The following is a 12,502-nucleotide window of genomic DNA, read 5'->3' as shown; positions in this document are numbered from 1 at the left end:
GTTCAGAGGAAGAATGTGTCGATACTAGGGATGGGCGTTTGAAAGAAACCTGCAAACTCAGGCATCTATAACATTAATGATCAAACTATTAATCTATTAATCACTTTGTCCAGTATGTATAAAAATATGCATACATGGGCGAAATAAAAGATGTATATACATAGAGTACTGTGCAAAAGTCTTTGATAATGGACACTTTTACTTTGAAAGGACCACAATAGACTTCCTGTTGATCATAAAACTAACTCGTGTGAGGTGATACTGTAAAGAAAATATCAAGTAGTTCAATGTTTTATGCTTTAGCCCCAGAAGACACATGAGGTTAGTTTTCACAGTAATCTTCATATTTAAATGTGTTTTGTGTGTAAATAAGTTTTGGATCAAATTAAACTCTTGCTAAGTAATTCATGCTAGCAAGGTTTGACACAGTACGCTGGTTTCTCTCAAATTAATGCTCTTGTATTTCTGTGTGATCTATATGCTTTATTGCAACTTTCAGATTGCAAACTGTAGCTTTATCCAACTTAATTCTAAACTCATTGGCGGATTGACGTACGGCCACAGAACTGAACGCTAGGCGTGTTTCAGTTCAGTGATACTGATACACAGTCAGAGAGAAAATTAAAATTTAAAAATACACCGATCGATTTAAAATTCCACGTGATCGACCAAATTCTTAACTACCATCAATTTATCAATGATTCATTATTTCCATCTCCAGTCGATACCTTTTCGTAATACTGTAGCTCGTAGTCAAGGATGACTCCATTGGGCTGGTCCGGCTGGGACCAGGAGAGGGTGATGCTGTCCACAGTGCGGCTGACCTGGTGCATTATAGATACCGTGGATGGAGCTGTGAGGAGACAAAGAGAGTGTGTTAAGGAAGAGACAAATCAGTCAGCACAGACTTCACAGTCACGCACAGAGAGTTTTACAGCATCTTTAATCTCACAGCCAAACACCGGGTTCTGCAAAGGTGTACTACGTAATGCCATAAAATCTCTGTGATATACTGCAGTCTCCTTTTAGAGAGTCTCACCACGAGACACACACTGCAGGTTGGCATGTTACAACACCAGCTAAACCACATAAGCAGCCTCACGGGACTTCCCAGTGTCAACTGTGATGTTCATGTGATTAATTTACGCTTGTCATACTGTTGATAACAGACCAGCTTCTCCAAATAAATCATTTTAAAATCACTAGACCACCATGCATTACATGCAGGGGGCCTATTCTGTCAGCCACATAAACTAAAACAAACAAACTGCATGAATCACATGTCACAAAAATGCTACACATCTTTTTTTTGTGCTGCGTTTTTTCCTCCACTTTCTTATTTAATTTAATTAGTTAGAGATGATTATACACGGGCACTCATAAAGTTAGAATAAATATTTTCTACCTCTTTCCATGAAATGACTGTGACAATTGATCTATTATTGCCAGATAAAATGTATATCTTCAACTTAACTAATCAACCTCTTCCCAACATATCAAATGAAACTACAATGACAAGGGATTGTGTCTGAAAATGAAATTATTCCAACATTATGGGCAACTGTATAGATATCATATATTGTAGAGGGCAACATAAAGGGTAATATCAGAGGTTTTCTGTGCTTTTCATTACATGTGTTTTAAATTACTGACAACATTTTTCCAATCTCAGTTTTGAGAATATATTTTACCTTACAGGCACATGTTGGTTACCTTTCAGAAGCATATAAAAACGCAACATTTAGTAACTTTGAAAGTGGCTCTATATGGCAAGCCAACACAAACATAACTTCATCACCCTTATTTAGTTCCCCAGGTGACATTATACTTGACTGAGACTTTGAAAACTATGCTGTTACATTTTAAAGGAATACTGTGCTGGATTTTCCTTAAAAAAAAGTATAGATTTATATGAATAAATCCCTCTCAATCATCACTTGTGACCCAGTAGAAGTGTGTGGCTTTGCCTGTATCCACACAGAGTCTGCTGTCCGTCTGTATTTTCTCTTTTTTTGTCTTTTTGCTTTGACAAAAACACACAAACATAGTGAGGGGAAACACCAAGTGGACAAGGCTTGTTTCATAACAGGAGTGAATCATGGGTTTGCTTTCACTTTCAGTCGTCCAAGTTTGAACATCGTGCTCACAAACAGTAAGTGACAGTTCCTGCATAGTATGCCTTTAAGGCAGAGATCTCCAGCCCTGCTCCTGGAGAGCTGCTGACCTGCATGTTTTAGGTATTTCCCTACTCTAACACACTAAATTCGAATAATCTGCTCATTATCAAGCAGCTAAAGCTTTGCGGGTCTTTGGTAATTCCAATCAGGTGTGTTAGAGTAGGGACACATTTAAAACACGCAGGGCAGGGCAGCAGCTCTCCAGGCTTTCGGTTGGAGGAGTTGACTGGTAAACGGAAGTGTTTTTAATCCAATTAACAGGAAACGTTTTACAAGGCGGCCGTTTGCTTGCTCATTATTACCATCTGAAGTTTTTCAGCGTCCCAAAGTACACCATCAGCTGCAGTACCACTCAATGATAATGCAACTTAACAAAAAAGCTATGCGAGAGACTGCTGACTGTGATGGATTACATCGTAAATCAAGTTTAAAGTCTCTGCAAGTTGTTTTGTAAAAGCATACTGAGACGAACAGAAACCAATCTCTCTCTCTCAGAAAAGAAAGAACAAACTATAGACAAATGATATGCATTGGAAACTGTCAGCTGTAACGTTAAATAGACATTGCTTGTAAAATATTTTAAACCATGGCCCTTTAAAAAAAGCCATAAAGGTTTAATGGCCAGTTGTAGTTGTGGATGGTTGGTCATTATTGTTGTAAGCTTACTGTAAATATCCATCTTAATACGAAAATGTGCTTGTTTTAGGACTTTTTTCAAAAAAATCTGTAAATAGTACTGAGGTGCTTTATATTAGCCGTGCATTTTCTCAAACAACATTGACATTTTGCAAGACTGTGTCACATTATAGAGGATTTTATTTTAGTTTTGGGTTTTTTTGCACTGAAACATTATAATTTCAGCCCATTGCTTGAGTTTATTCACATATTTTCAAGTAAACACAGTGTTCAGACTCAATAGTAGACTTAATGGCTTGTTACATCATGGGTGGCCTATAGTCTTGCATAGCCAAGTGACTTAAAACTTTGTACATTCCTTTTAGTACCACCATAAGGTCAGGGGAGCGTGATCACCTCACGTCCTCCAACAACCATTAAGATTAGTTCAGGGTGCCGTGGGTCAGTGTAAAGCTAAGAGAAGCTGAAGATAAAAAGCTCTGTCTGGGGAGCCTGGCAAGGCCTGCAGGCCTCTATGTCTAAGCCTCTGTGTGAGTGTGAAAGGGTAGGGTGGGCTGGGGAGTCAGAGAAGGAGGGGTGCTGGGCAAGATTTATGGACATCAAGCCCCACGCTCATCCCCTACAGGCCTGTGCTGCACACACAGGCAGCCCTCAGCCAGCAGCACAGTGGCTCCCCTGAGTCCCAGCAATAAAGAGAAAAGTCTCTCCACCGGCACGCGTTCTCTACGGAAAACCCACTGACTGGGAAATTACAACTGCCACGCCTCTATAATGAATGATTCTACGGCTCCATGTGTGTGGTTTTTAAATCTTCTTTATGGAATATTTACTTTGTTGTTGTTCAAGTGAAGCTTACAACTGAATATCAAGTAGTCTTTGCGACTACCGCCCTGCAGCAGGGGAGAAAATATAGCGTGTGAGTGACCACAGTGAGTCAGAGCCAATGATAAAAAGTCCCTTTTATAACCTTACTCATTCTCATCAGCTAATCAGCCCTGCCTTGCATGCCCTCTGACCCAAACAGAAGCATCCATCTGAGGCAACAAATTATGATGTCTCGTATAAACCGTGATGGTCAAGGGACTGAGCATGTCCTCATGCGCTGCTGCTGCTGCTGCCAGCAGATAATAAATAGATGTTCTGTATTTCATCTCAGCAAAGCACTTACACCATGATGGCCTGTGACTCTGCAGCGTACATACATCATGCCTTTATCCTGGAGCCGGAGGTACAATAATGGATACAGTATCCAGCGAGGACACCCGTACCAAGAATCTCCTCCATCTCACTGTAGTTTGTTTGCAGTCACAAGACGACAGCCTAATAAGGCAAACAGTTACTCTTAGAGGAACTCACGAGTATCCCATTACGGATGTACATATATTCAAGACTGCCACATGGCCTTTTCCTGCATAGCATTTCCATTAAACACAAGGCGCAGCCATGCCTAGTAACCTGATACAGGGCCCGAGAAACAAAGGCAGCTCATGTATTCATGTACAGAGGATGGACACATGCCAACATGAAAAGCTGTTGGAGGAGAACACTGTGGTTTTCTTCTGCTAAAGAACAACTTCCAGACAGCGGGGTGGCAGTCGCCATGTCTGAGCTCGAGAAAAACGATAAGGTTTGGTGTAACGGAAAACAAACTGGGATTAAATTAAACAAAGACTTGACTCTTTTTTGGTGCAAAGTAAATACGGAGTAAAAAACCTGAAGTGTTGAAACATTCAACATAGCAGTCCAGCTGTGTTGTGTACTTCAACTTAATTCACTACACGCATTTTAAGCTAAGCTGACATTCCACCAATTGACTGTGGAATGTAGCGGTACGCCAAATCAACGTTAAGGCCTACAGAAATAATCCACATATGAAAACCATTTTCCTACATCTAATTTATGTACTCTCAAATGTACTCAAATCTACAAGTCTCCATTGTACTCCAAATCTTCAAGTCTACCTAGAATCCTCCCCTCCCCCTGACTTAATCTGTAATTTACAGGGTTGAGTAAATACATGGTTTCCATTGTGTCAACATTATTCACTGAGTTATGCTGCTAAATACATGTTTTAGTTGTTCCAAGCCATTTTCCTTGTTGTTACAATAATTATTTTTAAATCATGAGGATTTCACCCCATTAAAGACAATTAGAAATTAAGAACAAAGATGTAAGTTTCCCAGTAATTTATATAGTGGAGAGCGAGTCATCATAAACTATGTCAAGTCTGATAAATTTCTTCAAAGTGGGGGAGCTCTGCTTTTCACTGGGTGCTTTATTTATAGGTTTTCTCAATGAATGCTCTATTCATGTTCTTAAAACTAATGAAGCGGTAATAATGACAAAGACAGGGATTGTGAGTTTATATAATTAAATTAGATGGCTGAATTGGAAAGATAAATGGCCTTGATGAATATGTCTCTCACAGGAGTTTCCCATATACCACAGAGGAGAGGGAGAGCAGACAGACGAGTCGCTGCCATAACTCCTCATGTCCAAACTAAAGCTTGAGATGCTTCACTGATGATTATTAATGTTTCATACAAGGTGTTTCATTTTCCCCGTCAGTGAGACACCCAGTGCACGATGTGGGATTGTGTGTTTAAAATCAGTTTCATAATAAAGAACATGGTGTTTAATTTTTTTTTTTTTCAAGGCTGCAAATAGCTCAAAGAGACAATAAAGAGTTTAATAATCTGGGGGCCCGGAGGGGGCCTGGGTGTCCATTTGAAACTTTCAAGGTTGTATATCGCATTGCTTAATTGTGAGAGGATGGGAGGCCCCAGCTGTTGTCAAAGAATTAGGTTTCAGACCCCACATCATTACCCTGCCTGGGCTCTGATATGAAAGACGGCTTTGGAGTCTATTCTAGCATGACGCTCTGGCCTTGGCCCAGCAACACACAACACAAAGGCTCTGTTTTGCTCAACATCTCTAATAGATGTTTTAGTGTTATGTTTGAACACCTAGTGACTTCCCTAATCAATTAAAGATGGAGTTTACAGGGATATTTCCTCTCATTTAAATCCAAGCTGATTTAATGGGGCATGCTTCTGCTAACACGCATGCAGACGTGGGGCTTTCATCCATCCCATTAATTTATGTCTCTTATCTTTTATTATACCGCACGCTTTTGGTGGGCTTTTCCCACTCTCTCTTTGACCGTTTTCCTTGTTTAGCCGGAGTTCTACTGTTAAGCCCTCGTTACCAAGAACTGCTAAGGACATGATGGGCACATTCATTAAGCGAGGCTGGTGAAGTGAGACAATTGTGGATGAATGGCAGCAGACGGAGCGCAGCCATGGGTGCCCATGTCCCAAACACACTCATTGGCTAGACTTCCAGGAGTGGAGGGGCCTTCAGGTGCTCCAGGACACCCACAGTAACAGCTACATCAAGCCAAGCTTGGAAGAGCAGTGGTGGGAAAATTACAGCCATCAAAGTATTGGCTTTTATTTCCTACAGCTGACTTATTTTATTGACAGCAGGACACAACAACACCCCACGCTCTGATTCTTTTTGCTCGGTTCCAGTCTTTACATAGAGCTGCCACATGAATCACATGTTTCTGAGACGGTATGTGTTTAAGGCCTTTTATCTGCATCTTTCTAACATCCTAATGTGTCTACAGACATGTGGTTCTGATATGATTAGACGTTCTTGTGCAGAGAGCAATGCTATGATTTGGGGAAGATGGGGGAGGTAGCGAGAACAGGTCAGGGCTCGTAAATCCCTTTTCCTTTTCATTGTAAAAATCGGTTTCCCCACAGTGCAATTCCTCCCAAAGGGCCCAAACCAGCTGGTCCTCTACCAGGCAGCCTCCCAAACAAGCTGCCACTGCTCCAACTCTCTCCGACTGCCGTCCATTTATGAGCGGCGCATCGAGCCTTCTTAAAGGGAGAGACCCATATTTGCATGTACTTTTAGCATGCTGGCAGCCTGCCCTGTTTCCCCAGCTGCAAAGGATTGTGGGTTTTACATCTATAAAGATTTTCCAGTGCAGTAAAGCTACAAAAGTGAGATTTCAGTTCATCAAGCTTTAAACCATCTGCACTGGAAAAGATTGGGAACTATAATACACTCATAAGCTAATTCTATACTCCTAAGCTAATTCTAAAATAGGCACTTCAGGGGCTAGAAGAGTTTTCAGATGCTTGCAGAGGTTAGGGTTTAAATCTAAGCCGAGCCGGCAAATCTGCAGACGGAGGAGATACAACCCAGATAAGTGTGCGTGGAGACGCTGCAGAGGAAATGAGGCACAATCCAAAAAAGTGTGGCTCCTTAGAGGTTCTGTTTGTGGATTGTGCTGAATACAATCCTCTGTAATGGTGCAACTTTGAGCTATAAATGAGTTTTAAATAATTAAATAGTAAGTTTTTATTGCAACTGTTAATAGTTAATGACATGGGGACTTATGTACAAAAACAAATGATTCTCCTGTGGTTTGAGTGATGTTCATATGAGCATTCTCAAATTTGGTGGATGGTCTTAAAGCAGCCAAAGTGTCTAACAAGAACATCCTCAGTGTCTCCGTCCTCATAAAAGTTAATGGGTTGAGACATGATAAAAAATAACACCCAGACTTTATCGTTCCATCCCTCACTAAGTCTGATATGGTCTTTTTTATTATATGTATTAGAAGGTTGTCCATAGACCAAATAAAAAAAAAAACCTTGGTGCCAAATCATGATTCTTTAAAAGCTTCTTTTAATACAATAAACTCCCAAAAAATCCATTGTGAAGTATTAGAAAACTGTTGCTAAACAACCTCAAAATTGACGAAAAAAAAACCTCATTCCTGGAGCTACAAACTTAGATTGTTATAAAGTCGATTTAAAAAGTCTGACACACAGATCTGCTGTGGTTCTTTAGTCTCTCGGGGTGATTTGGGCTGAACAGACACAATGTTTGAGCTGCCTGCCACAGGGATGTGGAATGAGGGTTTCGACTCACACAGCTCTGGGGGGAAACTGGACTCGGTTTAATCAGCAAGCTGTTTTCCTTCATTTAAACAACTTCCAAACTTGCATCTGCGCGGAGAAGGACTCCACAAACCACAATGCATGTCAACATTTTACAATGTTGGAAAGGCGAGTGTGGGCTACAGCTTTCTTTTTTCTCGGATTTGGTCAGAGGCAGCAAAAATATTTTGTTTTATCGAGTTAATATCTTTGTTGGTTGGGGAAAAAAGCTAAATGTGACGTGAGGGGAAGCTGAAGAGCGGTTTCAAAAATGTGTTATGTGGATTGACATGACGCAGTTCAAGTTGACAACATCAGTCATTGCAACAAAATAAATAATAATAAAAGTATATAGTAAAAATAATGATAATAATAACACTACCAAATAAAATAAAATAAAAATATAAAATTAATAATTAATATTGGCAACAGCACCAATAATAGTAGTAATAATAATAATAATAATAATAATAACAATTAAAACTATTGAATAATATTATAAATAGTAAATTAATAATGAATCAAAAATAAATAATAATACATGTAAAATGAATAATAATAATGAATATTATATAACAATAACAACAATAATAATAATACAAATTAAAATAAAACATAATAATACATTTTAAAAAATTGCTACAACATGAAAGTGTGTGGAACACAAATCGTGGTGCATCCTAGATTTAGTCAATTTATAAAAGTTAATCTCAAATCATCTAATATGAACAGTTTGTGTGGGTTGCTTCAAGATGGACCCCTCTGGTATGCCCTTTTTTTACTATTATATTCAGTATTATCCTGATTCATGCTCCTTCACATAAATAGATTGTATCTTGGATATCTCAGTCATCCTCCTGCATCATACATCTCATCTCAAAGTAACATCTTTTCCAACATAAACAAGACGCGGAAGTTACATGTCGCACATCTGTTCCAGATCCGTTTTAATGTACAGAGATGACTTCTGGCTTAATGTTGAAGTCCCGCTTATCTACAGAGACTGCCAGGTCGCTGCAATGAGTGGCACACAATAGCAAGGATTATAAAAGATCATCTCCGCTTATAAAGTTCCTGACCCCAATTTACACATGAAACCTTGGGAGAGGATGATGGTGGATGCAGATCGCATGATCAGCGTGATCCATGTGAGTGAATCTAGGCTACATTAAAAAATGAGAGGCATTAGTGACATGTGAGTTGGGGCAGGGGGAGCAGTTCATCGTGTTCCAAACAGAAATTCTGTTTTGCATCCGCCTTAAAAGGAATACTTAATCTATATGTCAACGGAGGAACAGGAGCTTCAAGAGAAAGATGAAGAGAGAGAAAGAGAGAGAGAGAGAGAGCGAGAGAGAGAGGAGAGGCTAAAACAGACAGAGAGGAGTGCCATTGTGTTTATCACAGATCCATTTTCTTAATTGGCAAAGTTAACTCCATAAAGTTCATATAAAAAAATCAATAAATTCAAAACCACAGTGCTGATTGGATCATGACCCCTTTTTGCTTCATCACCTTTATTTATTATCTTTTTTTTTTTTAATTGTCACCATCATCACGCTCTTGTATGTAAAGAGTAAATAAATGACTGCATTAAAGCGTGGTCAATTATTCAAGAATTTCAGTCCACGGCTAATGCACTCAACAATAATGAATTGTACATTCACATTATGTTCCTTTTTACAGCCCACTGGGCCAAAAGATCGTGGCCTTTTAACCTAGATTCATATGCAGGCGATGTGCATACTCTACTCCTCTCTTCCCTGCACAGGCTTAAACCTGCACATCACATCCGGAAGCAAGAGATCCATAAAATGAACTCAGAATCACATGGCTACTGAATGATTTATGAACAAGATCAATTAGTTAACTAATTTTGACAATCCATGTGCTAATTCTCTTCTGGGGAGTCATAATTAAATTCATATTGCATGCACAGGTTATTTAAAGTCATGTGATGAACCTCAACCCTGCAGGCTGCAGAGCACACACTTTATCTCCGAGCTTATCTCACTCTCTCTGCTGTAGTGCTGCAGTCTGGCTTTCTAAACAGGTTGCTCTGTATCAACAGTAGCATGAATGTGGTGGATGTGTGAGTGGCTGGCTGATTACCAGAGCAGCCTTGTCTCAAGGCTCCTTCAGTACCGGGTTCCAGGTGCACGCTGAGGCCTCCTGTCTGTCTGCCTGGCTGACCTACCCTGGCACCCACCATATGTGCCCTTCTTAACACCTTCTGTCACTGTCACACAGCAAGCCATGTATACTGGTGGTCCCTGTCTGACTCTCTGTCTCTCAACCGCTTTATCTTTCAGCCAGCATCTCCTCACCACCCTCTTGTACTTAGCACTGAATTTTGTTCGTAAAAAAGGGGCCTGAGTTTGTTTGTTTTTTGCTTTATTTTAAAAGTGTGAGTTCATTTTTTTCTCCCACTTTTGCTGTAATTATATTTTACTTGCCAATGGCTTCATTTAATGAGAGAAATTATTTGTTTGAATGATTTATTGGTCTATTATTGACAAACTGTCCCTTCATGAAGATGCATAATACAGCCATTGAAAAATTATATGACCAACATTGGTTTCTTCAATGTCTTATTCATTTTAATGCCTGGTACAACTAAAGGTGCATTTGTTTGGACAAATATAATGATAACAACAAAAATAGCTGATAAGGGTTTAATTTAAGAGCTGATATCTAGACATTTTCCATGGTTTTATTCATAATGATTTTGGTTATTATCAAGAAAACCATGGAAAATGTCTAGATATCAGCTCTTAAATTAAATTTCTATCAGCTATTTTTGTTGTAATCATTATATATTTATCCAAACAAATGTACCTTTTGTTGTACCAGGCATTAAAATGAACACGACATTAAAGAAAAAATGGTCTAATAAGTTTTCCATGACTGTAGCTGCATGTTCTCTTGCCATTTTTGTTAAAGCTCAAGGTTCGCTTTTGTGCAAAAACTAGCTCTTTTCTAGTTCTGTAACATAGAAAGTAGATCAAAATGACCCTGCCTGCAGATAATGGCAGTAAATCAACCATTCATTGCCATCAATGCACCATTGTGCTACATAGAATCTGCATTTTTTTAACTGACAACACTCTCCTAAAGTCAACAGTGTAGTAGCCACATTTGGCCGGCTGGTGTATTGACACATTGTGGCAGTCCCACTGGCTCTGCACCATGGCTTTTCACACCACGGCCCAGTGGAGCAGCAAAGTCCCTGGTAGCCTGGTTACATTGGACCTGGGCAATTTGGACAATAATTAAGTCATAAATCTTCCCTGGACCATATGAAAAGGCTGCACCCGATTACACCGCACCCCCTCTGAGTAATGCGGTTCACTTCCACAATCAGCCAGTTTGCCTGATAAGAAACCAATTCAGCCCCTCTGCTTCTCGATAGCATTAGCAGCAGACGTTGCGGCTCACCTTGAGTTAATGAAATGCCTAAACAAATATGTCCTCTAGAATCTAATATACCCAACCACTATAGACTGCAATATGGCACACGCACGGAGTATATGGAGATCTAATTTATCTGTTGTGCAATGCTCAATCCTCTCACAGAATACTGATAGTTTGCATTCAGAGAGGAGATAATCTCTCTTCTGTGCACTGAAATTGATGATGCAGCAACTCTGTAGTAAGCTACCAAATAACTGGCAGATATATTATTAGTTAGCTTTTATATTGTCTCGTAATAGTTTATAGTAACAGTGCAGCCTGTACACAGAAAGTGCACATTATTTTGTAGTGCATGAAATAACGAAAATAGACTTAAATAGACTGTTCTGCCTTCATACATATGAGTGACATTATACTCAATGACTTCAATTTTCACATTAGTTGTCTTACCACAAACCAGGGTGTGGACGTGCTAACCTCTAACTGTCTGTAGGTTCAATTAGCCGTGTTCTAATGTAAGTGTTTACTAAGTGTTTAATGCATGGCTGAATTAAACAGGTTGCACCAAACTGACTAGTTCTTACTTAAAGAAAGGGTAATTATCATAAACTTTAACTGAAACAAACTAAAACAAGCAGTAAAAAAACATTGGAGACAGCATGAATTATAGTCAACTCTTGAACATTTAAACAGACTCGACATTCCAGGAGATGTCGCTTTCTCGCAATCACTTCACAGTTAATCTATATTGTTCTTCACATTCAATCTAGTCTAGAAGAATTAAATAACATGGACATGATTTGAATATTGTATTCGATCAAAGCCATTTAACCAAGCGATTCAGCTCAGGTCTAATGTTAACCAACAGGGGTCGGGATGAGATGATTCCCAAATTGAAAGGGTTCAAATATTATGGCGAGGGTTGAGCTGATGGATGATGACATTGTTTGTTATCAGACAGTTATCTACCATTGAGCCCAACATCATGAATTCAAATACAGTCATGGAAAAAATTATTAGACCACCCTTGTTTTCTCTAATATCTTGTTCATTTTAATGCCTGGTACAACTAAAGGTACATTTGTTTGGACAAATATAATGATAACAACAAAAATAGCTGATAGGAGTTTAATTAGAGAGCTGATATCTGTCTCTCTATATGTCTAGATATCAGCTCTTAAATTAAACTCTTATCAGCTATTTTTGTTGTTATCATTATATTTGTCCAAACAAATGTACCTTTAGTTGTACCAGGCATTAAAATGAACAATAATGATTTGAATTGAAGAAAAGGGTGGTCTAATAATTTTTTCCATG

General features: G+C 39.1%; 1 protein-coding gene across 4 annotated transcripts in view; it reads right to left on the bottom strand.

Moving 5' to 3' along the window:
• The window catches only part of ephb2b (eph receptor B2b), a 150,947-nt gene that overhangs the window by 33,211 nt on the left and 105,234 nt on the right, over nt 1–12,502 (bottom strand). For all 4 annotated transcript variants that reach the window (XM_059328830.1, XM_059328832.1, XM_059328831.1 and 1 more), the window contains exon 6: nt 729–853. In XM_059328830.1, coding sequence (XP_059184813.1) covers nt 729–853 — 125 coding nt within the window. The remainder of the gene's footprint in view (nt 1–728; nt 854–12,502) is intronic.

This window comes from Centropristis striata, chromosome 3 (assembly GCF_030273125.1).
Source record: "Centropristis striata isolate RG_2023a ecotype Rhode Island chromosome 3, C.striata_1.0, whole genome shotgun sequence".
In the NCBI taxonomy this organism is placed as follows: domain Eukaryota; kingdom Metazoa; phylum Chordata; class Actinopteri; order Perciformes; family Serranidae; genus Centropristis; species Centropristis striata.
This window is presented reverse-complemented; position numbering and strand designations above follow the sequence as displayed.